At 40.4% G+C, this 26,780-nt stretch overlaps 1 protein-coding gene across 3 annotated transcripts in view; it reads left to right on the top strand.

The window, feature by feature from the left end:
- MEGF10 (multiple EGF like domains 10) overlaps positions 1–26,780 on the top strand; it is a 136,247-nt gene that overhangs the window by 75,338 nt on the left and 34,129 nt on the right. For all 3 annotated transcript variants that reach the window (XM_072992396.2, XM_078386217.1, XM_072992395.2), the window contains exons 9-13: positions 636–848; positions 6,537–6,711; positions 8,017–8,137; positions 12,002–12,165; positions 13,550–13,652. In XM_072992396.2, the coding sequence (XP_072848497.2) occupies positions 636–848; positions 6,537–6,711; positions 8,017–8,137; positions 12,002–12,165; positions 13,550–13,652 (776 nt within the window). The remainder of the gene's footprint in view (positions 1–635; positions 849–6,536; positions 6,712–8,016; positions 8,138–12,001; positions 12,166–13,549; positions 13,653–26,780) is intronic.

The raw sequence follows: 26,780 nt of genomic DNA, 5'->3' as shown, positions 1-26,780 counted from the left end.
CAGGTTCAAAAGTTGCAAGAATAGCTAGTTTTTTGACCACTATTTGGATTTAGCCTTCCAAGATCATGCGCTCAGCAATCTGAAGTCCATCTTGCAAAGACTTTCCAACTGCAGTGTCATACAAAATGCCTGGAGAGTACCCAGTATGAAATTAAGACTGACTAATACAACTGTCTAGAAAAGGGCCACCACCATGCATGGCCATGTCTTGGTGGATTATCTTGAATGGAACAGGATAAACAACAGTGGTGATGGATCCTTCATAGGACACCATAAGTGCAGTCATTTTTCTATACCGGAGCTATAATTAGTGTTGCTGTGTTCCTCTTCCTTTCACTACTAATTGATTAAGGAATAAAACTGAGGTAGAAGAAACTCAATTGATCAAAGCACAAGTACTTAACAGTTTCCTTAGTACTAGCTTCATGCTCAGCTCCAGGCAAAGTATAATTATGACAGTGTTAAAGCTCATATGTCATGTGATTTACATTCAGTCTTTATATTTGTGTAAGAAGAGAGGAAATGATAGGGAACAGTGGGTATAGGGCAGGATAATTAGGAGTTAATGGAATGTCAAGTGTGGTGATTTTAAAATGTTTTAATCAATGCCTAATGAATCTTTTTCATCCCAACAGGTGTCAAGATGAATGTCCAGTGGGGACCTTTGGAGTACAATGTGCAGAAACCTGCCAATGCATGAATGGTGGGAAATGCTATCACATTAGTGGTGCGTGTTTTTGTGAGCCAGGATATACAGGAGAACACTGCGAAACAAGACTGTGTGCAGAAGGTGTTTATGGTATCAAATGTGACACCAGATGCCCTTGTCATTTGCCAAATACCCACAGGTAAACTTCTGGAATAATCCATTAGAGAGCACTAGCTTGACGGCTAATTAAAAATATGAGAAAGTATTTGTTGCTTTTCAAACATCCTGACTAAGAAATGACAACCACAATCACAGTATTTCATAGACCTCAGACTCCAGTCATATGTGTACAAATAGATACTAATTTTTCAGTGTGTCCCTTCTGATGAAAGAAGCTCCAAGAATGTTGGCTTCAGGTTCTCTTAGTAAAAATAAGTCCCAGTTGAAAAGGGAGAGTGAAAAGCTTTATACGCCTTTCTACTATCAGTCACCTTATATAGTTTTGCAAGCTGCTGTTCAAACTTACCCAGTTTCCTCAGTTATTACCAACAACTGGCAGAACAATACTTTATTTAGTTTGGAATATTTGAAGAGACCCTTGTTCAGCAGGCTGAGGCAAAGAGGCAGTCCCGAAACAAGCAAAACCAGGGAGCTGGACAGGGGACAGATTGTATTTGTCTTCAGTGTGGAAGGGACTGTCACTCTCGAATTGGCCTTCTCAGCCACACTTGGACGCTGTTCCAAGTCCTCCATACAGAGCATGTTACCATAGTCCCTCGAGACTGAAGGATGTCTAATCTAAAAGTTTGGAATAGGAAATAAATGGGCACAGTGGATCACATTCCTTGTGATAGAGGAGAGCAAGATGGCAATGGGACATTTTTGAGTGATACCACTCTGACAAGCATTTGGAGAGTTTGTGTATTCTTTAATGAAAGTAGATTTTGTTAGAATTTATGCTTTTTAATGAGAAATATTTTGTGGGAACAAATGACAGCACTTTAAAAGAAATATCTGCACCATTTTGTGACAGAATTATCAAAGCAGAATATGTTTGAAAGTTCCAGTTGTTCGGTTTGTTCAGTAATTGATTTAGCATACAGCTACATCCCTTTCTCATTTTAATCAACATGCCTGTTTGCTAGTGTGTATGTTGTTTTTCTAAAAATACTGTAGGAGATAGTTAAGACAGTAAGTAATGGTTTGTGGTTTCAACGTTCTACCAATCCTTCTCATCTTATTTCTATTAAAGATTGTATATAATAGTCATGATTGGTTAATCTTTCAGAAAATTAACTAAACTTGTATGTAAACACTTTACCCTGACAGGAATGCATGGCATGGCATTGTATAGCATTTCTGATATTTCAAGGATTATGGCTGATTCATGTTCAACACAGCTGTTCATACATTTATACCACTGGATGACAGCTTGTGATCAAGTCAAACTACAACTGTTCTGATGTAAATAGAGGCACATGACTATATTTGACTATATACATGTTATTTTTATATTTTTGTGACAAATTGAATGGACTTAGCCTCAGTGTAGGCGTGGAATCATCTGTTTGTACATTTTACAACATAGTTGAGAAGAGCAAACAACTTAGTTGGTAATATAGAAGAAAAATAAAACATGTAAGATATGCTTGAATATATTTAAAATAAATTCATACCTGTCTCTTAAAACCAGAGTAAATACCTCTGACTATATATTAGCAATTATTTATCAGCTAACTTCTCCTAATTGTTTGATTTTGCCTGTCCCTATCATTTAGTAATCTCTTCTACTGAAAACAGAATGGAGTGACAGGAGTGTTAGAATGGCAACAGTTAACGCCAGATGAAGAATTGATGATAAAGTTATGACTTAGGTTGTGAGGCTGTAAACTGTATCTTTTTTGAATGCAAACACCATGTTCTCTGGTCCCACACAAAACACTGGGATGGAAAGAATAAGGACTGAAACAGAGAGGCAAGTGTTTTTTCCATCAGCATAGTGCTAACAGCAGCCAGTTTTCAAAAATGCACTCACCACAAGTATGTTATGGTCACATCTGTAGAAACATGAGAATCACTGGTTTAAAAACACCTAACTGGTCTTAGTGGTGCTTGGGTTTTTTGATTTGGATACAGTTATTGCCTCTTCTGCCAACTGTATAGCCATTTACTATCCCTGTCTTCTGTATAGAATGTGTTGCTAGCAGGGCAATATATGATGAGTTACAAACAGAGATACTAATTTGATGCTTTGCATGCAACCAGATTCCTAAAGAAGTGAACTTAAAACAAGTATGTGTAGCATTGCTTAACATCTGTGTTAACTAGACTTTGCCAATTAAACTGACTACACAAGAATCATCAAAAGCCTCCCAAGTGTTTCTGCTTCCTATATTTAATTGCAAATTATAGAATACTAATTTTGGTGTCAATCAAAATATGTGCACGTGTGCCTTACTACCGCTCATTCGGGAAAGAGAAGAGGGGTACAGAATAGCAATCTCACAGTTTGGATTCACTTTACTGTGCACGTGCTCTATAGCTTTCAGAAAGGAGAGTGAGAGCGAGATAGAGCACTCTTGTGTGAAAATAATAGTTCTTGTATTTTTATTTATTTATTTATTTTTGCTGGCTTGCTTTGATTATGATGTCTGTAGCTGACTGAACTGGAATATCTTTCTGAGGTGCACTGTTTTAATATTCTATATTTTTGAAAGACTACTGGGTCTTGCAAAAGCCTTCCTCATTGCAGCAACTAATTGATTATATATAATAAATAGTAACAGGTTTGATGGCATTTAAAATATTTTTCAAGTAAAATGAAAAATGGTTAGAGGTAAAAAGCATGATTCTGTTTCTGTTCTGATTACACTATAATATTATATTCATTAAGACCTTACAGTTCAGGAAATGGCCTTACTCATATTGCCAGTCAGTTCAGAGAGATTAGAGCTGGACTGTTTCTCTGGCTTTGAGACAAGGCTGATTCGTATGTTGCTTCTGCAGGTTTTTTTGTTGTCAGTTTTCCAGTTTGCTGAAGCGCCAAAATGTTCCAATACCAGCCATTTGTGTGAAGCTGTCGTCATGCTAGGGCAAGAATGGACAAATTGTGGACCTCCAGATTATGGTAGACTACAACTCCCATCAGCCCTGACCAATAGTGGGGAATGGTAGGCACAGCCATCAAGCAGTATTTGAAGGGGCCACAAATTGCCCCTCCTGGTATTTAAGGGAATCATGGAACTCAAAAGCCTGTCCCTTAGAATAATCCAACCTAGAGGTTTACAACATGTGGATGCCCTTACAGCCTCAGTCAGTTTAATCCCTCAAATTTTCACATATTTTCAGTGTCATCTCTGCTGTCTGAGTCTATTTAACTGTTTCACTTTTGGCACAAGTCTGACAGAATAACCCTAATGTTGTATGTGTGATATATTGAGAAGTCACTATTGGCTGAAATAGGAGATAGCAGAGTCCTCACAAGGTTGATTTGAGTCTTGGAATTAAGTAGCTGCATAGACTAGTGAAGGTAGGATACGTGCACCTGAAGTATAAACAGGTATTATTATTAACTACCGTATTTTTCGCTTCATAAGACACACCTTTCCATAAGACACACCAATTTGTTAGGAGAAGAAAACAGGAAAATATAATCTGTTTTCTTTGCTCCATAAGACGCACAGACTTTCCACCCCCCTGTTTTGTGGGGAAAAAGTGTGTCTTATGGTGCGAAAAATACGGTACTTCTTGCAACAGAAATATATTACTGCTTTTGGGGGATGGTTCAGGCATGATTTAGGAGCACAGCTCAGTCTAGGATCCAAACACAGGATCCAGATTAGTCTCCTGAGCCAGATATAGGGAAGAAGTAGCATGTCTCCCAGATCTTACTTTCATTAACATTGTGGCCTATCCATCCTGTGTCTCTGTCCATCATGTACACGTGTCTACCCCTTTCTCCTATGGCAAAGAAAGGTAAAACATGATAATAGAGCATCATGGTCAACATCTTCCAGCAGCCATGCATACAACATGATAAAAAATATTATCTCTATGCAACTGCTATTTATAGAAATATATGTTTATGAAACAAAGACAAAAAGACAAGGTTTAAATATTTGAAAAGATGTGTATATGGCTAGAGCTCTGCCATCATAGAAATTTCACCCATCATTTCTATTTATCTGGTCTCCCTCTGAGTGGTAAATTTTGTTTTGATGTCTTGGGTTTTTATTTTACCACTGCTTTATTTATTTCCAGTATATGTATGTATGTATGGTACATTCATTCTCACTCCATTATTATTTAATGATTTGTCATTTTGTGTAATGCTGAAAGCTGTGTTAAAAAAGCAATATAAAATATTTCAAATATTGAAATAATAATAACAAATAATTATTTTAAGCCATCCCTCTCATACTCCATCCTTGTGGAGTACAAATGAAGAATAAGTCAGAGCAAGCATTGTCCTTCTTCACACGCACATGTTAAAAATGTATTTGAAAACATAGGATGTGTGTGTTAGCTTTTGTAAGAAGATATATTTTTTCCAGAGGTGGCCGTGTTTTCTTAATAGTCATAAAAGAACAGAAAACAGTTGTGAATTACATTGACATAAATGAGCAAGGAGTCTGGAGCCTTGTTTTTAAACCATTGAAGGAAGCAAGTCTTTTCTTACAGTTCGCTTAATGCATCTGGACCTGGTTGCATTTCCCCTTCTCTCAAAATGCCCTAGGGAATATTACTTCAATCAGTGATCAGAATCCATCTTTAAACAGGCTGCCCGTTATAAGCATAATTGATCTGGATATTAAGGCTTCCTTTTGGTTAGCGTTAAGCTAAGTGCTTTGTCTGCCAGAGTACCACAGAGAACTCCATTGTGTCCACTTTCCCCAGCATATATATCTTAGCACAGCTGATGGTGCCCATTTGTTATGAGATAACAGCTGTGTGGCGGGCCATTGAATGAAGCTGCTGTTTTCAGGTAGAGACAGCTGGTCTGTCACCAGGTATGGAAATGACAGGCTGTTCACATTCTCCAAGGCCATAGTAAGAGTGCCCTTGACCTTTCTCCTGTAAAATGACTGGTAGGAAAGGAAACAGTTGCAGACTGCAGCCCCATCTTAAGTGAAGAGTTTCTAGGTTTATCAGTCAGAGCCAAACTCGCAACTTAAATGCATCTTTGTGGAGTTTTTTTTTTTAAGGCAAATAACATAGGTTCTAGAGGCAGATAATTATAAAGGTTGCAACCAGTATAGAGGGTGGAATTTTGCCTTTGACCCCCTAATGTGATCCTGGGGAAGATGTCGTTTCCTTTGTTGGAGATTCCTGTTGCAAGGGTTCATTTAACCTCATGTCTAATAATGTCACTTCACAAAGAACCTTATGAACATATCATTTTAAAAATATTCTTTCAATGAATATTTCATAATGAAACAGAATGCAAATTACAACCATGATCTCAGTGACAGTCATTTTTGTTGTTGCAGGATTTGGAGCATACTAAACATGCTTGAAACAATGGGATTTTTACAAATCATATGAAAGGATGTTGTTGTTGTTTGTTTATATTTGTTTTTATCATAGCCAATGTTCAACATTATTAATAACCATATTAAAGTAAATACTTCACAGGGTGGATGGATGAAAAATAAATTAGGTGGAGCATAAAATAACTGCTGTTCTTATCGCTATTATTTTACTAAGTAGTGTAATATTACAAGATATATTTCTGCTCACTCCCACCCTGCCAAATGTGTGCATTTTAAAAGAAGTCCTCTGTGCTAAATCCTTTTATAATATATCTATAACAGTATTCTGCTGCATTGGGCTTGCTGGTGTCATATTTAGCTCCAAATGTTTTGTTCCTTTCATCCCTTTGTGGCAGCTGTCACCCAATGTCTGGAGAATGCTCCTGCAAACCGGGCTGGTCTGGACTCTACTGTAATGAGACCTGTTCCCCCGGATTCTACGGCGAATCTTGTCAACAGATCTGCAGTTGCCAAAATGGTGCTGACTGTGATAGCGTGACTGGAAAATGTGTCTGTGCCCCAGGATTCAAGGTACAAAGTTCTGATCCTCATTGCCAGCTATTTGAACAGTTACCAATCCTTCAGAAATAGTGTCTGCATTTTCAAGCAAAAACTAATAATGAGCAAATTAACTGAAGATGGGGGCTAGAATAATTTTTTTTAAAAAGGAATAGAAAAGTTTAAAACTCACATGTACAGAGTGTGCAGTTTAATAAATTGATTTCCTAGAATCATCTGCCCTGTATAGAGACAGAGAAGGATGGAAGACTGCTAATGAAGCATGAATATTAACTACACTAGAGAAAAAGCTTCAAGAATTGTTGAATAGAAGATACTTCCCCCGCCCCCCATGGGAGTTAAGTGATGGTGTTGCATAATGCTCATTCTAAATAAAGCATGTGGCCCATAGGGTTCTCCTGCTACTGTCATGATAGGCCAGCCAATGCTAGAATTGTGCTCCTCACAATGCAGATGTTTTAGTTCAAATGCTTAAAAAGGGGAATATGCATTCAAGATGTCTTCTCCTTGGAGGAACAAGAGAGAAGGGGGAAATGGAAAGAAGTCACATCAGCAACTTTAAGAATAGCATTCTAAAGCAAAAGGAGGGTCAACATAGGTCAGAGCAGGTAAAAACAGTCTAGGAAACCTCTCTGTCTATTCGTTTCCATGCAAGGACATATTCTCAAGTGTAAGCTGAGCTGCTCCCAGTTGCTTCCAACAGGAAAAGCATAATGCTTTATGCAAATAAAGAACAGTGTTTGCACACACTGTATTAAACAGCTCTTAGACATCGTCGTCGTTAGTCGTGTTTGACTCTTCGTGACCCCATGGACCAGAGCACACCAGGCCCTCCTATCTTCCACTGCCTCCCGGAGTTGTGTCAAATTCATTCTGGTAGCTTCAATGACACTGTCCAACCATCTCATCCTCTGTCGTCCCCTTCTCCTCTTGCCTTCACACTTTCCCAACATCAAGGTCTTTTCCAAGGAGTGTTCTCTTCTCATGAGATGGCCAGAGTACTGGAGCCTCAGCTTCATGATCTGTCCTTCCAGTGAGCATTCAGTTCTTATTTCCTTTAGAATTGATAGGTTAGTTCTCCTTGTAGTCCAGGGGACTCTCAAGAGCCTCCTCCAGCACCACAGTTCAAAGGCATCAATTCTTTGGCGGTCAGCTCTTAGACATAGGTTCTGCTTTAAAATTAAATGATGGCAACTACTCATTCAACAGCTGATGACCTAATTATTGCACTTAAAAGAGAGAGAGAGATAGGATCTAATAAAATCATTCTCAATTGATATTGTTGTGTTTACATATCTTTTATCATACATGTTTCAGGGTTCTGATTGTTCTATTCCTTGTCCTCTTGGAACATACGGAGTAAAATGTTCATCGACCTGCAACTGTAAAAATGAGGCCATCTGTTCCCTAGTGGATGGCTCTTGTACCTGCAAAGCAGGTAAGATAAATAATTTACCTCTTTTATTACGTAATTCATATGAAACATTTTTAAAAATTAGAATGGACCATTAACACAAGTCAAAAAGAATTTAAGGCAATTATCAATGTTAACATTAATAATTACTTTAACCTTATAACATTATGATATAATATTACTGGTTCCTTCCAGTGTTTGCAGAGGTGTCAAATACGAACAAGAATGTGCTTTTCTCCCAACAGGCATATTCCTCTCTCACTCCTTCTCATTATTACATCTAGGCACTATTTTTATAATCAAGGTATCTTAAAAAAAGCCAGTACTGCTTGTTTTAATCTACAGTGTTGTACAAGTACCAAAGTATGAGACCAAAAAGGCAGCAAAAATAAATTTTCAAACTTCACCATGAAATAGGTGGGAAATCTAATTAACAAAGCATGCAATTTTGTCATTAGAGACTCTGATCATGAGGCAGATTCATCAGAACACATATGTTTTGAATGACATATTGATTAAATTCAGTTCAGTTTTCCTTTCCTATCCTGCGAAGGGTGTAAAAAAATGAAAACCCAGTTTGAGTCATTGTGGATCATATACAATTCCTAAACTTAGTGGCTGAAATGTTATTGCACTTGGAGCAACATAAAGCTATGCCTGCAGTAGTTCACAGGCACTGACACCCAGGCAATTTTTGTGTTCTGTCATACAAATAACTGTGCAAATAATCACGCAGCTGCATTCACAGAACAAATTCCTGGATATCTACCCTGGCAAAAGTTTTACAATGGCTTGCACAGCTTCACATTATGGAGGCATTTCAGGAAATTGTTCTCCCAGTCTTGATCAGAAAGGACATCTCAGTAAACTTCAGTATAACAACATTGACCATCAGTATCATCTTCAAACTAATTCCATATGTACATAGCACATTCCTCTTCAAGGACAGCACATTATTTTCATATTTACAAAAAGAGATAGGCATGAACCGGAAAACAGGTGGTTCATGATATTTAGTGGTTCGTGGCTACCCATGAACCACAAACCACAAGCTAGCATGACCCTCCCCACCCCCAAAATGAATTGGTTTGCCAGCCATATTTGGGGAGAAAAGGAGATGTAGGAGGAATTTACCTCACTTGAACAAGGTATCTCCCCTGCCATGTAAGTATTAAGGCACTATTAAGGAACTTACCATGATAACAGCCAGATACATCCACTCCATCATGCAGAGGCGATGCAGCGTGCTGTCACAGAATGCCCAGCCCTAACTATGCTACTTGGTTGTTCCCTGCCATGTTAGCTGTTGAATGTTTTATTTGCATCTTAGTGTTTTTTAATTTTGTACAGTATGCCAGTAAAGGTTTCTGTCTGTCTCGCTTGAACAACACATGGTGTTCATGGTCATGATTTATTTTACAAAAAAGAAAGCCAAAATGGAGAAGCCATGTGTGAAAAACTAAGTACACCTTATGATAGCTTGTAGAACCACCATTAGGAGCAATAACTTGACTCCTAATGACTTTATGACTTTATCAGTCTCTCACATCATTGTGGAGGAATTTTGGCGCACTCTTCTTTATAATGTGGTTTCAATTCATTGAGGTTTGTGGGCATTTGTTTATGCACAGTTCTCGTAAGGTTCTGCCACAGCATTTCAGTTGGGTTAAGGCCATTGCAATACCTTGATTTTTTTCCCCAACCATTCTATTGTAGATTTGCTGGTGTGCTTGGGATCATTGTTCTGTTGCATGATCCAATTTCAACCAAGCATTGGATGTTAGACAGATGGCCTCACATTTGACTCTAGAATACTGTGTTATACAGAGGAGTTCATGGTTGACTCAATGACTACAAGGTGCCCAGGACCTGTGGATGCAAAAGAAGGCCAAATCATCAACCCTCCACCACTGTGCCTGATAGTTGGTATGAGGTGTTTGTGCTGATATGCTGCGCTTGGTTTTCACCAAACGTGGCACTTTGCATTATGGCCAAGAATCTCCACTTTGGTCTCATCTGTCCAAAGGACATTGTTCCAGAAGTCTTGTGGTTTGCCCAGATGCAACTTTGCAAACCTAAGCCATGCTGCCATTTTCTCTTTAGAAAAGCTTTCTCCTGAAAACCCTTCCAAACAGACCATACTTTGTTCTTAAGTCTTTTTCTAATTGTACTATCATGAACTTTAATATTTAAAATGTTAGCTGAGAGCTGTATAGTCTGATATGTAAATCTTGTTTTTTTTTTAATTTATTTTTTCATTGCACAGTCGACTTTGAGGTGAATTTGCTTGGATGTTCACTCCTGGGAAGATTGGCACCTGTCTTGAATGTCTTCCACTTGTGAATAATCTTCCTCACTGTAGAATGATGGACTTTAAATGGTTTGGAAATGGCCTTCTAAAGCTTCCCAGACTGATGAGCAGCACCGATTGCTTCTCTATGATAACTGCTGATGTGTTTCCTCCTTGGCATTGGGTTAACACACCCCTGAATGGTCTAGACCAGCAAACTGCTAAAACTTCAGCTTTTATAGATGTGGTCACACTTGCTGATGATCAATTACTCAAGGGCATTGGGTTAACAGCACCTGGCTACTATTTAGCCTCTTAATTCCTTTGGAAGTAGTGAGAGTATACTTAGTTTTTCACACATGGCTTCTCTTTATTTTGGCTTTATTTTTGTAAAATAAATCATGATGTGGTGTAATATGTCATGTTGTTGTTCATCTGAGGTTGTATTTACCTAATTTTCAGACCTCATGAGGACCAGATGATTTTTATTACGTCCTGATATGTAAAACTATAGAATTCAAATAAGGTGTACTTCCTTTTTCACATGACTGTATTTTACAATATTTATACCAGATCTCTTGCTCGTGTACAAGGTGGGGGATGGACTCGATGGCCTTATAGGCCTACTAAATTATTCTATGATTCTAAGAAAAAAAATAAACCATGAAAAATAAAACTTAACACAAAATAAAACCTCCAGCAAAAAATAGGTTAGACATTTAAAAATTCCAAGTAAATATAAAATTTTGAAAACCCTAGGAAAGTAAAAAGTTCTTTTCCTAACAACAAAATATGTAATGTAAGCATCAGGAAAGCATTTCAGAGCAGGGCATTCCATAACTAGGATGCCCACTACTGAAAAAAGCGCCCTTTCTCTTTGGTAGTTGTGCATTGGATGTTGGCACATAGAGACATCTTGCTGAAAAAAATGTTCAGCTACTGCAGAACATTTCACTCTTACACGAGAATTGAAGCAACATCTTTCATCAATAACAGCATTTGCAAAGCAACAAAAAAAAATTTTTACTCAGAAATCTTGTATTTTTTCACAAAATGAAATGTTTTCTGCACAAAATGGAAAAAAAATCTACTTTCATAATATCCTTTGTGAGGAGAAAACTTTTTTTAAAAAATTATTGCCTGTGAGAAATAGGCAAATATTTACCTCTTTAGTTGGGAGCAAAATTTGAGGAAGCTTCAGACAAGTAAGGACATTTCTACACAGAGCGAGGTTTGCTACTTTTGCCATTAAAATGGGATAATTCCAGGGTTTTACATAATTGCATCCAATCATGGTTTAAACAGATGGTGCCCCTTTATGATGACTGATTTGAGGACAGGAATTAGTGGTCCTGGGTACATCTGTTTGGATTAACCTCATTTAGAAAATAGAGTAGACAACAATATCCATGTAAATACATTACATAATGTGATAACATGAAATGGGGTGATTCCCAGAACCTTCTCTCCAAGTTTCCTTTGAGTTGTCTTCTGACTTTGCTGTTTGGTTAAGTGCTGCTGCTGCTGTTTTTCATCAAGGAACTCTTTCAGAATCAGAATTTAAGGCTGGAAATAAACATTTTGTTCTATTGTGGCAGGTTGGCATGGAGTGGACTGTTCTGTAAAGTGTCCTAGTGGGACATGGGGTCTTGGCTGCAATTTAACATGCCAGTGTCTTAACGGTGGGGCATGCAATACCCTGGATGGCACTTGCACTTGTGCTCCTGGATGGAAAGGGGACAAATGTGAGCATCCATGTCCGGTAAGTAAACAGAACCCACTAGAAGTTCAGTCTTGGGGTTGTAATAATAGACACATGTTTGAAGGTAATATTTTGTTTTTATCATCATTGCTTCATAATTTTATTGCCAGTACCGTAATATGTGGAGTTAGAAAAATATGTTTGGACTATCTTCAAAATAGCAAAATATATTGAGAGAATTTCTTTTTCTCAAATCTGATTAGATCCATAGGAAATGCTTCTTTTAATCTGTTATCCTGCATGCAAAAATGGATTACAAAGATAAACCAATGACTGTTATTCTCTCCTCACATACCATGTTGTACTTTAGAAGTAAATGATGCATACCACTTAATAGCTAATCCATCAACTATTATAAAAGTATAGCTGTGAATGTCAGATATCAGCAGATGAATTGTATATTGGCCCACATTTCAGATTTCAGTGTTACTATGACCAATTTTAGCTTTGTGCCACACCCAGTGATTTTTCTCTACCCATAGAAGTGATTGTTGTAAAAAATAATTGCTGCCATGTATCTCTGTGATCATCAGATCTCTTTTCCTGATGTTGAATTTTTTTCCTCTTCTTTTCCTTGTGATGGAAAGGAATTCTAATGGCAACTTTTTATGCTAAAGGTTGACTCTGTTGCAGCAAGGGTTAACCCTTTGCTTCATATGCTGTTTCGCCAGTGTGAATCCCCCACTTCAAGCAGCTGCTTCTCCACTTAAGGAAAACAGTTGTTATGTGCCTTCAAGTCACATCTGACTTATGGTGATTCTAATAAAGTTTTCAAGATATTTCAGAAGTGATTTTATCATTGCTATCCCTCCAGTGGGTTTACATGACTGAGCAAGGATTTGAACCCAGGTCTCCAGAGTCCTAGTTCAATACTCTATAGTCCTAGTTCAACATACTGCTGTTTTCCCTGATAGCCAAGGTTGTGTAGTGAAAAATGACCAGTTAGAAACTACTTACTGTGGGAACCTTTTGTGGGGTTTGGTTAGTAATGAGCATCTAAATTTATTAAAATAAGACTATATACTCTTTCATCTGTCACAAACATGTTTAATCCTATTCTTGCATATTGCCACTTCAGTGGGGAGTAAAGCAATTCTGGTTCTCACTGAGGTGATTATTCCACATTCTCTTGTATGTGTTTATGTGGTAAACAAATACATTGTTCACAACCATTCTTGTTAGTTCTCTTTTTCACATATATTAGGAGATATGCATATTATCTGGTATGGTGAGTGAGTTCATATACTGTTATGAATGCATGCAACTGCCATTTTTAGTGATCATTACCCAATCAAAGATTTCCCAGCAGTGTGAGGCTACGTGATGTATGCCAGCGGCCTCTACAAGTACATTCACCATTGCTTTTTCTTTTCTTTTCCAACAGGATGGCACATATGGATTGGATTGTGCAGAGCGCTGTGACTGCAGTCATGCAGATGGTTGTCACCCAACTACTGGCTACTGTCGCTGCCTCCCAGGATGGTCAGGTAGAGCTGAAATCAGGGAGGCAATAAGGGGAGGGCTTCCAAAACAGAATAGGTAGTTGTTGATCTCCTGCTTAAACAGAGAATATGAAAATCCCCAGATTTTGTATTCTCTGCTTATGCACGCAAGCAGAAAGTACAAAATATTGAAATCTTTCATAATATCCATCCTTATGTGTGTAAGCAGAAAAAAGAAAACATATTTATGTTATCTAAGTATTTTAGTGAGTGTGGCTAATCTGACCACTTCACAGAGCCCAAGTACAATATTTTGAGTTAGTTCTTCCTTGAAAACTGTTATCTGAAACAAGAAAACTGTGGTGCCCAAAGACTGGTCAATATGTTTTTGAATATTTTTGTTTCTGATGTCAGTCTGATGTCAGATCCTTTTCAGACAGAGGGAATGCTGTAGACATAGTATATATTGACTTCAACAGAGCTTTTGACAAAGTGCCCCATGATGTTCTGATCAGCAAGCTAACTAGGTGTCAGCTGGATATAACAACTGTCAGGTGGATATACAATTGGCTACAAAATCATACTTAGAGGGGGATGATTAATGGCTCCTTCTCAAACTGGGAGGAAATACAAGAAGGGTACCCCAGGGCTCAGTCCTGGGCCCAATGCCCTTCAACATTTTTATTAATGACCAGGATCAGGGGAATGCGGGGAATGCTAATCACATTTGCGGAAAACACAGAATTGGGTGGAATAGCTAATACCATGGAAGACAAAAACAAAATTCAAAATTATCTAGATATGAATGAAATTCAACAAGAATAAGTGCAAAGTACTGCACCTAGGAAAAAGAAATCAAACACAAGAGGGGGGATACCTGGCTCAGTAATACTGTGAGTAGATGGATCTTGGAATTGTTGTAGATCACAAACTGAATATGCATCAAAAGTGTGATATGGCTACAAAAAGGCAAATATTATTTTAGGCTGTATTAATAGAAATGTTGTCTCTGGCTTGACGCTGCGACGAGACAGCAGGAGGAGGATGGGGCTCCGTCTCCTGGGCTGAATTCCAACCTGTTTGAGACCCCTAGGGGGTTAAAACTACCCTGAAGAGATGGTGAAACAGGGAAGAAGCCTGTTGATCATGGGGGAGCGGTGGTTACCCACATTTGATCCAGGAAACTCCCTAATTGACCAGTGGGCGGAAACAAGCAGCTGAACTAGCTTGCTTGCAAGTTGTCGGCAGCTGATTATGAAGAAGCGATAAAGCAGCCTAATTAACATTGTGCTACAAATGGGCGAGAAACATCTTTAAAAACTGTATCTATTTACTATCCCTGGACAAGACAACTTCTGCGGCAGAAATAGCATCTCATAGCTCTCCATCATTAATTGAACTGCGGAGAAGCTGGGGAGAGGAAGAGACGGAGGGAGACACAAGGAAAATGAATTGGGAATTAATTAGACACTTCATTATACAGTGGTGCCTCACTTAACGATGTTAATCCGTTCTGGAAAAAAGTCGCTAAGTGATTTAATCGTTAAGCGATGTTTAAAAGCCCATAGAAACGCATTAAAATGTGTTTAATGCGTTCCTCCATAGGGGCAGCCATTTTCGGTGCCTCTTAAGCGAGGCAAAACTGCGGGGGCCATTTTGAAACCACCTATCAGCTGTTTAAAAACATTGCAAAAGCGGGAAGGAGAAACGTTCCCATCTGCTCTCCTTGTCGAGGGAGCCATTTCTCCTTATCTATCTTTTTTTTCTCTCCCGCCCGCCTGCCTGAGCCCGCCACTGCTTTCCTCGACCAAGTGTGTGGTGTGTGTGTTTGCGTGCGCGCGCACACATGTGTGCACGTTCCCTTTCCCCTCGCCCCAATGGAGCCCAAGACCGGACTGCCGGGATTGGCTGCCCAGGGCCCCGAGCTCTGCCCGCTTGAGCCTGGCTTGGAAGAGAGCGAGAAGGAAGGGAAGGGGAAAAAGACAGAAGGCAGGGGAGGCAAGGAGAAAAGAGCAGGTGCTCCCTGCGTTGCCTAATCTGGAGCGGGAGCCTGGCAGCGGCGGAGCAGCAGCAGCAGGAGCAGGAGCAGCCACCACCGTGGCCTGCTAGTCTGAGGAGGAGTCAGCCCCGTAGTCCTCTCTGCTCCTTGGACGCAGGGCAAGGCAGGCGGGGGTGTGTGTGTGTGGTGGAGGGCGGCACTTCTTTCCCTGCCACGGAGCAAAGTAGCCATTTGGAGGGCGGGGGATGGAGGCGGCTGTACGGGGAGGTTGGGGTGGACAGTCTTTGACCCCCCCGGCTGAGAGGGGCAGGAGGTGGACATGTGGGTGTCCTGATGGCCCAAGTGGCCGCAGAGGCGCCCCTCGCGAGGAGGGGGAAGGACGGACTCCGGGCTAGAAGGCAAAAGGGGGAAGCCAGCAGAGGAGAGAGCGGCCGGTGGTGGTGGTGGGACTCCTAGTGGAGGGTGGGCTTCCACGGGATCCCTTGGCCGGGATGAGAGGCTCTCCCTTAGCCCGCCGCTGCTCTGCTCTCCTCCAGGTGGATCCTCCCACCTCCTCCCGGACGTGCAAGGGTCGCTTTGCCATGATCGCAAAGCGATTTATCCCCATAGGGGCCATCACTAACCGATCGCTCTGGCAATGGCCAAAACCCCATCGTTAAGCGATTTCATCGTTAAACGAAGCGATTGGTAAGCTAGGCACCACTGTACTTAAAGGAAGGAAGTTTGGTATTAAAACTTAAGACTTTTTCCCCCTGAAAACACTACTGATAACTTTGGAAAAAAAATCTGTCTATGCTATGTGTAACAGCTATCTAAGGCATTGGCAAAATGCCTAGAATCAATGACCTTGAACATTCTATGACTATTTGGAACTCCCTTTCTCTTTGAGGACGGAACTGAACTACAGACAAATTAACCCTAGAAAGCCTAATTTATTCAAAGTGGAATTTACAAACTGTATCCTGGATGTTGACCTGGATGGGATCTTGAGCTTTGAGGCGGGGAAAATTCTCTATGTAGGAGAATGGATTCAAGCTTAATGGAGCTGGATTGATTACTTTAAGCATATGGACAACTTTAACTTGGAATACAGTTTTTTGACAAATGGAACATAATGACACAAGAATTTTGGGAGGAAACAAAAATCTACCCTTCAAGCAATCTTAGAAATAGTGAGATCCCACAACGAACAGGGAAAATTATTCACGGCACAGTTGAAGAAGAATAATAGTCAAAAGGAGACAGGAAATAATGAATAAGGGAATGAGAGGGCAGTGGATCATGTATGCCAACCTAAAGAAGGCCTGGAGGAAATTAATATGGAAAATCTGGTGGAGTTGAGGAGAGTCTTAAGGGAAGATAAGAGGAGAAAATCAGCAGAATCAAGTAAAAATAGCCTGGAAGATCTATTGGAGATAGACCAAGTGTATAAAGATCTATTGGAGGTAAATCAAATGCATAAAATGGCCTTAGAGGACACAAAAGATGGCAGAATGTTTAGAAAGACGGAAACAAAAAATGAAAAAAGATTAAGAGAAGGAATTACACAAAAAGATGAAAAAGGGAAAAACACAGGAAGGTGGCCCTCAATGTTGGAAAGCATGTATATACCTAACTTCTGGAATTGCAGCGGGGCATAACTTATATATTAAAAATGATAATTAAACTGAAATAAGGGAGCACTGATCAGGGTAAATTAAACTAATTAAATTAAACTAATCAGCAGTTTGAAAGCATGTAAAAATGCGAGTAGATAAATAGGTACCACCTCGGTGGGAAGGTAACAGCGTTCCGTGTCTAGTCGCGCTGGCCACGTGACCATGGAAACTGTCTTTGGACAAACACTGGCTCTATGGTTTGGAAATGGGGATGAGCACCACGCTCTAGAGTCGGACATGACTGGACTAAATGTCAAGGGAAATATTTACCTTTACCTAATCAGGGTAAAGGCATAATGTGGTGTTGTTGCTGTTTTAAGGTGAATTGAAGCTAGATATAAGGTTGGGGTAAACAAATAGTACATAATGAACATGCATTAGATATTATATTGTTATAGACAGGATAACTAAGCCCTATGAGGAAAGACTGAAATAATTTTCTCAAGAATTTAACCTTGAGAAAAGACGACTGAGAGGAGATATGATATCACTTTTCACATACCTGAAAGGCAGTCATACAGAGGAGGGGCAAGATCTGTTCTCGATCATTCCTGATTCCAGGACATGCAACAATGGGTTCAAGTAACAGGAAGCCAGTTTTTTGTTGAATATTTTGTTGAAAAACTTCCTAACTGCTAGAGAAGTATGGCAGTGGAACCAATTACCTTGAGAGGTGGTGAGTGTTTCAACACTGGAGGCATTCAAGAGAAATTTAGACAACCACCTGACAGATATTAATTTGTATTTCTGCATTGAGCAGGAGGTTGGACTAGACGGCCTTACAGACCCCTTCCAAATTCATCATTCTATGATTCATTATTCTATGAGCAGAGATTTACTTATCTGGAACATGTAAGGACAATGGTGATGGAAGGTACCATAGGTTTCATTGCAACATGGTCAAGTAAATGAACATTTAACATTATGGGTGACGTTATTGGATCCTTTACTAGTGTTGCTATGGTACATATGGGGAAAGAGTCAACTTCTGTGTCTGTTCCATCATCTGGTCTCTATATTTATATTCTACCTGTTTGTTTATATCCCTGTGTTTAAATTCTTACCTGTTCTTGCTGCCAAATACAGTGGTGCCTCGCACAACGGGCGCCTCGTAGAGCGCGCAACCATTTCGGGGCTTCCGGCAGCGTTTTCGCGCGCTCCCCTTGCTTACCAAGGGCGCGAAAACGCTGTGCCCCGGCCCCTTTCGGCTATTCCGGTGGCCATTTTGGACCCGCTGGACAGCTGATGGCAGCCATTTTGGCGCCCTCGTAGTGCGAGGGGAGGGCGCGAAATTGGCTGCTGGCCCCTGGGAAACATCGCACAACGGTGAGTATTCTTTGGCACTGGAACGCATTAAATGCTGTTTAATGCGTTCCAATGCCTTTTTGTGTTCCGTAGTGCGATGTTTCCCACAGCGAAGATTAATCCGGAACGGATTAACCTCGCTGTGCGGGGCACCACTGTAGTTGTTTTAGCTTGGTTTTTATAATAAGCAAACAGAGGCTTATAGTCTTACTACACAAGACTTTTAAGTAGGGCTCCAGTTCTCTGATAACATTTTTAATTGATGGCACTTCATCTGAGATCTATTAAAGATGGCAAGTGGTGTTCTGTCATTTTCTAAGTTGGACCTGCAGCAATTTACTCTTGAGTATCAGTCCAAACTTGTTAATTGGTGTTGGGGTTTTTTGTTGTTGTTTTAGTGGGTGAATATATTGGTTTAAGCAATTCCTAATATAAGTCCTGAGTTTGCCAGCCTCTGTCCAGCACAGAATGATATACAGTGGTGTCTCGCTTAACAAGCGCACCGTTTAACGAAGAATCCGTATAGCGATCCCTTTTTGGGGATCGCTATATGGATCTGCCCCAATCGCCGCACTTGCTTTGCGACGATTGGGGCGTCCGGCGGCCATTTTGGAGCCACCGAACAGCTGATCGGTGGCTCCAAAATGGCCGCCGGATGACCCGAAATGGCCCCCTATCAGTGTTTTCGCGCCCTCCCCTTGCTTACGGAGGTCGCGAAAACACTGCGGGGGGCATTTCGGGTCATCCGGCGGCCATTTTGGAGCCGGCGATCAGCTGATCGGCGGCTCCAAAATGGCCGCCGGACGCGAAAACATCGCTGGAGGGGTAAGTTTGGACGCTTATTGGAACGCATTAAACTAAGTTTAATGCGTTCCAATAGGCTTTCCTTGCCCGTACAGCGATGTTTTCGCATGTACGGGGCACCACTGTAGTTTTATTATAAAGCCTGGCTGCAGATAATGGAATTACTGGAATGTTCTGGGTGGAACAGCATAAGTATGCATAATGAGTAGTTTTTTAAAAAAATATAAACTTGTTGCACATTTTCCAAGAAAATGAACCTATTATGTGGACAGGTCTAGGTTCAGGTTCATGATAAGGTAAAAGTTACTGAACTTCTCAAGTAACTGTCACCTATGAGCCTAGATGATTAAAATATCTTAAATGCATCTCATACAGACTTTTTTTAAAAACAAGGAGCTGAGAAAACAGCACATTGCAGTAATCTACATGGGATGTTACCAGTGCATGCGTAACTGTCATGAGATTCTGCTTGTCCAGGTAGGGCTGTAGCTGGTATAATTTCCGCAGCTGAAGGAAGGCGCCTCTGACCACTGAGTACACCTGGGCTTCCAAAGTTAGCTGGGGTCCAGGAGCACCCCCAGGCTGCGGACCCTGTCCCTTAGGGGGAGTGCAACCCTATTCAAGGCAGGGAAATGGCCCTCTAGCCTGTCTGGCGAAGCACCCACTAACAGCACTTCTGTCTTGTCTGGATTGAATTTCAGTTTATTAACCCTCATCCAATCCATTATCAGATCCGACACAAGTTCAGCACAGAAACCACCTCACGTGGATTGGTGGAAAACGAGAGGTAGAGCTGAGTGTTGTCAGCATACTGCTGACTCCTCAGCCCAAACCTCCTGATGACCTCTCCCAGCAGTTCCATGTAGATGTTAAACAGCATAGGGGACAGTATCGAGCCCTGAGGAACCCCATGACATAAATGCCATGGGGCAGAGCAACTGTCCTCCAGCACCACCTTCTGGACACGGTCAGCCAGGAAGGAGTGGAGCCACCATAAAGTGGTGACCCCAACTCCCAACCCAGCCAGCCTATCTAGAAGGACGCCATGGTCGATGGTGTCGAAAGCCGCTGAGAGGTCCAGGAGTATTAACAGGGGCACACTCCCTCTGTATCTCTCCCAGCAAAGGTGGTCATACAGGGCAACCAAGTCAGTCTCTGTACCAAAGCCCAGTCTAAAACCTGATTGAAATGGATTTAGAAAATCCGTTTCATCCAGCAGCGCCTGGAGTTGCCCAGCCACAACCCGCTCCAACACCTTGCCCAAATAAGGGAGGTTCGCCACAGGTCAGTAGTTAACCACCAGCCCTGGGTCCATGTTAGGCTTTTTTAGGAGTGGTAGAATTATCGCCTCCTTCAAGGCAGTAGGGACCACGCCCTCTCTTAAAGAGGCATTCATGGCCTCCTGGATCCAGATATGAACCCCCCTGGCAGATCTTCCAATTAGCCAAGATGGGCAAGAGTCAAGCGGAGTGGTGGTAGAACGGACAGATCCAAGCACCCTGTCCACATCCTCAGATCTCAACAATTGAAACTCATCCATTAGTACTTGACCTAAGCATGGCACACTGGATACATCCTCTGATTCTGCAGTTAATGGTAGAGTCCAATCCATTGTGAATCTGAGCAATTTTCCCCTCAAAATAATGGCAAACTCATCACAGCGAGTTGACGAGCGGTCTGGAACCTTCACCAGATTTCCCAGTTGAAGAAGATCCCGGACCACCTGAAACAGCTCTGCTGGATGACATTCTGAGGAAGCAATATGGATGGCGGAATATTGCCATTTTGCCAGCTGTATTGCCACGAAATAGGCCCGATAATGGGCTCTAAGTCATGTTCAATTGGACTCCCAATGGGATTTCCTCCACCTGCGCTCCAGCCGTCTCCCCCTCACTTCATCGCCCGCAGTTCAGAAGTATACCAAGGAGCTGTCTGGGCTCTGCGTGCAGGGAGAGGGCACTTAGGCGCAATCATGTCAACTGCCTGGGTCAGCTCCCTATTCCATAGGGTCACCTGATAACACTTAATAGTGCTAGCAGGAGGGAATACTTTTATTATAATTGCAGAATTAATCTAAGTGATCGTACTTTGAGCTACAGATACACCGAAGATCTCTGTCTGAAAATATGCTGTCCATATTTTGGACATCTTAATTCACTCAAATGCTGCATTGCATATTCCTAGATCTTGTTTTTCTAATTTAATAAACACACCATCATTATTCATCTTCTTCCATTGTTAAAAAAAATGCTAGAATGACAAACCTGTGATCCAGCTCTTTTAAAGCCTTTCCTTAAATATTATTTCATTTCATAGTTTACATTCACAAATACCAGTGGGCGTATTATTGCTGACAATAGCACCACTTGTCTGTGGGTGGGGATTTTTTGAGACACCAAATACCAGAACATGTCTTGTTTGTGTCATGTGGTATGTCTAGACATCACTGACATATTTCAATTCATTTTCCAGTACTGGATTCAAACAGGATTATGTACTACTTTATTATTTCTTGATATGCACCATCCAGTGTCTTGCCACTTCCACGAAGAGCTTGAAAAAATATGAAACTGTCAAAATAAAATGCTAAAAGCAATAATTGAAGAGCGGTTTAAAATAGCAAAGCAAGAAAAATATATTTTTCTCTAAGCTGTTTTATTGTGTCAGATGTGATCTAATGGTTCAGTGAAGGGCAAAAGCATGAGAGTATATGTCCTTTTGGCATCTTCCAGATTTATAGTAGGAGTGCTTTAGGACAGGGGTCTCCAAATTGTGAGGGCCACATAATATATTTTCCACATTTTCGAGGGCCAAAGGAACACACACATGTGCATCTGCATGCCCATATGCACGCACACATACATGCCCCCACACACATGCGCTGTCCCACATGCATGTGCTGCATAAAAAAGGATGTGGTCAAGGGCTGTAGTTTGAAACCCTCTGCTTTAGGATGTTATTTGGTCTTCCTTTTGATGCAAATAACGTGATCCACATGTCCCACACTAATATGCAGATTGAAAAGCCCTCCCACTTTTCTTAGTTCTGTGACATGTTTCTCAGCTCAGTATATATATATGTATATAAAATTTTAAAATATAAAAATACTGTGTTTCCCCAAAAATAAGACAAGGTCTTATATTAATTTTTGCTCCAGAAAACACAACAATCTACATTTATTCAAATACAGCCATGTCATCTTCTGGTTGCTGCACAATGCTACGCAATGGTGGAGGGCGGGGTTTCACTTAACTAGAGCTTATTTGGAGGGTAGGGCTTATATTACAAGCATCCTGAAAAATCATACTAGGGCTTATTTTTCAGGTTAGGTCTTATTTTCGGGGAAACGGTATATTTTCAGGCATCTGAAAATATATATTTTAGGACATAGTGCATTTACAGTGTAATTCTAAATGAGTTCATTAGGACTTTCTCCCAGATGATTGCATACAGGGTAGCAGCTTTTGAAATGCCTACTTGGAGGCAAAATGAATTGAGAAATTTGTAATTTGTGAAAAAATTATTTTGAAAGTGCACAGATACAATAGGTACATGTGGGAAACTGACAGACTCGAGGTCTAGCTCTGGATTATAAATGTACAAAGACAAAGGAAGGGGGAAAATGGCCTTCAGACCCTCAGATATGGTCCACTCCAAGAATGCTGGGAGCCACTCAACATGGCAGAATTGGCCCTCATGCCGGCTAAATACACAGGGAGTCTTTCTGAGGGAAAGAATGTTTTTAAAACATAATTCAAAAAGTTTTTATTGGGGGGGGATAAAGTGGGGGATCCCTTCCCTAAGGCATGACATAATCTGATGTGAGTAGTTGAGATCCCTCGGGGAATTTTCTGGAGTGTTCAGGGGATTTTCTACCAGGAACAACAGCTAGAATTATCTGTTGACAACTGAGTGGAATCATAGTTGCTCCCAGATATCCACTCCTGTTGAACAGCAGGGAAAGAGATGGGAGAAAAGCAGGGTGCTGATCCAGTTAAAGCAAAAGTAATGAGGCTCTGTGGTTCCAGCCTGATACCCACTGCACTCTGGAGATAGAATTGGTGAGGATTGCCATTTTATGTACTCAGTGAAGAAGAAAGTCTTCCCGAAGTGGGTATGTTAATGTTCTGCTTAGAATTATGATGCTAAAATCAGTTAAGATCTGTTTGACAAGGATTTTCCATTAAACTGTTATGAAAAACAGATTTTTATAGGAAGATCTGAAGAATTTTACAGGTCATGGCACATTATTTATTTCACTGTGCTGTGACATTTTGTGGAAAATGTCACTGCTTACTGATAACTTCAGTGTAGTTGGAAAAAGCACTTAAAAACTTACTTTAGGGTTTCAGATGTGGTGCTCTGCTACTGTGCTGAAGCACTGTAAACACCAATAACATAGCACATGGTAATGCTGGATTCTGAGTTGCTCCTGTTTGTTTTGATCAGCATTTGATATCTAGATTGCTTTGAACTGTTGTGGCATTATGTCTGTCAGCTGTAGGACAGTGTTTGATTTGTACAGTAATACCTCGGTTTACAAATGCCTCAGTTAACATAATTTTTGGTTTACAAACGGAAATCCATTGAAAATAATGCCTCAGTTTACTTTTTTTCCCTTGTTTTGGTTTACAAATAAAAGTTTCCCCAGGATGCATTGTGCCTGGAGGTTTATAGCGTCACCCCCATTCCTATGGCAATCCGCATTCCGGTTTACAAATGTTTCGCTTTACATAATGTCCTGCAGAACACATTAATTTCGTAAACTGAGGTAAAGGTAAAGGTTCCCCTTGACATTTTTAGTCCAGTCGTGTCTGACTCTAGGGGGCAGCGCTCATCCCGCTTTTCAGGCCATAGAGCCAGCGGCTGTCCGAAGACACTTTCCGTTGTCACGTGGCCAGTGTGACTAGGGAACTGAAGAAACAATGGAGCAGTCCTATGTAATGTTATGCAGAAATCCGGTACTGCCATGTAGTTATTTATTATTTAATTCACTTGAGAAAATAAGACTGAGGGGAGGTATGATAGCCCTTTTCAAATAGTTCAGATACAGAGGAGGGGCAGGATCTGTTCTCGATCATGCTAGAGTGCAGGACACACAAAAATGGGCTCAAGTTACAGGAAGCCAGATTTCAGTTGAATATCAAGAAAAACCTCCTTACTGTTAGAACAGTAAGACCATGGAACTAATTACCACAAGAGATGGTGAATGCTCCAACACTGGAGGCATTCTAACAGAAACTTAACACAACCACCTGGCAGATGTCCTTTGATTTGTATTTCTGCACTGAGCAGGGGTTGGACTCGACGGTCCTATAGGCCCCTTCCAACTTCATTATGCTATGATTCTGTGATTCTTATGTACTAGATTTATAGTCCACCTGACCACTAGAAAGTAGCACTTGAGGTGGATTACGGCATTCATAAAAGAATAAAAACAAGTAAAACAAATTTAACCATAAAATCAGATAAAATAAACCACAACAATAAACCGATACAATACACTAAATGCATCAAATCAGTTCAAACCAGCAAAGTGTGTAATATTGGGGGGTCATATGATCGCAACATTGTGTAGTAGTTAATGGTACCTTGCACCTTCTCATGCAGGAATGAGCATGAGCATGTTTCTTTTTCAGGAAGTAATGCAACACATGCTGCTTTTAAAAGGGAGTGGGGCCTTGTGGATGTAACCAGATTGCAAATCTCAGCAGCTCTAGCCAGTGCAGTTAATGGTGAAGGTTGATGGGAGTTGTAGTATAGAGCAATGGTTCTTAACCTTTGTTACTCAGGTGTTTTTGAACTGCAACTCCCAGAAACCCCAGCCAGCAGAGCTGATTGTGAAGGCTTCTGGGAGTTGCAGTCCAAAAACATCTGAGTAACAAAGGTTAAGAACCAGTGGTATAGAGGACAACACGTTGCCTATCCTTCCTCTAAAATCTTGCCTTTAAAATTAATCCCTGCATGTTCATTTACAATTTAGTTTTTGATCCACAGAAACATGGCAAACATGATTGTGCTGTATATTCTGTGTCTCAGTGATCACTTTGGCATGTTGATATGTTGACAGTAATCTCCATTAATTTAGCGAGGTTTATTAAGTGTTGAGTTATTCACCATTTGATTCAAGAAGTTTACTTTAGCTGGCAGAATTTATTAAATTGGATTTAGGCTTGCAGAATTCATTATGGCGTAGACTTTAAAGGATCAGAGTTCACTTCATAGGATGAAAATTTGTTAGCCTATAAGATGCACAGGACTTCTTGCTGTTCTTCCTGCATTATGGTTGTATGTGTTGATATATTGTCAGGAGTTAATGGAGTATAATGATGTATTGTCACGAGTTAATTATGAGCATATAGTTAAACATTTTATACCTCACGGATGATATAAAGATTGTGATGGAGGAACATTAATGGCATTAACAACAGGTGTATTTGTTTTTAATTTTCAATTTAGGATTTATTGGCTTCAGTCCAATATTATGCCAGCTGAGATCCACTAGCACAGTCAAATATTCATTCCCTCCTGCCTTTTGTGCTCCACACCACACACAAAACTTCTCTGGAGAATTTCCAATTTGGTTATTGAGCAAGATTTGGAAGTGTGTGGGGGTGGATTCCCAGTTGTATTGCAGCAGTGAAACAATTCTGTCAGATTCTGACCTTTTCTTTCTTTTATTGGGAAGTTGGTAAATAAGATACAGTTTTCTGTCTGTGTTTGCAGAATGTTCAGAGGATATTTGATGGTGCCTTTGCAGCATGATCATTTATAGCTTTTATGACCTAGTAAGCATTCCAGCAGGCATTAGAAAGGCTGTAACAACCTACCTGTTTTTGCAATAGTTATTATAGAGTGCAGAGTCTGGTCCTGGTGCTTCGATTGGTCTTCCCCCAGATCAGTGCTAAGACTATTGTGCTAGATCTTACATGCCACTGCCACAATGCAGTATGTCATAGCATCAGCCTGTTAGAATAGAGTGTTCTAACATTAGAACAATATAGATGATACCACCCGGGGATTATTTACTTCAGTCACACAATTGCAGATATGATGCTGCAAGAATGCTAATTTAGATGTGAAGCTCTTGGCATAGTTCTTTGAGCATTAAATGCATGAGGATTTCTTCGGAGCTGCTTAGCTGAAGTTTATCATGACCATTTAGCTATTGCCTAGCAACTTATAAAGGCTATCAAAGAGTTCTTTGTCCATTCTGCTGGCAAAAAGATTGCTTTACCAATCTGCTTATCAAGAATAAAATGTACAAATTTATTAAGAATTCTTTTAGTTCCTAAGGCATGCATTAAATGATGAAATTTACATGAAGATACATTGTTCCTATTGATATTAGTTAAAAACTATGTTAAAAGCTTTCATTGTCACAATTGCAGTATTGTTGTCTGTAGG

The sequence above is a fragment of the Pogona vitticeps genome, chromosome 2, assembly GCF_051106095.1.
Source record: "Pogona vitticeps strain Pit_001003342236 chromosome 2, PviZW2.1, whole genome shotgun sequence".
NCBI classification, from domain to species: domain Eukaryota; kingdom Metazoa; phylum Chordata; class Lepidosauria; order Squamata; family Agamidae; genus Pogona; species Pogona vitticeps.
The sequence above is the reverse complement of the archived record's forward strand: the minus strand, read 5'-3'. Positions and strand labels throughout refer to the sequence as shown.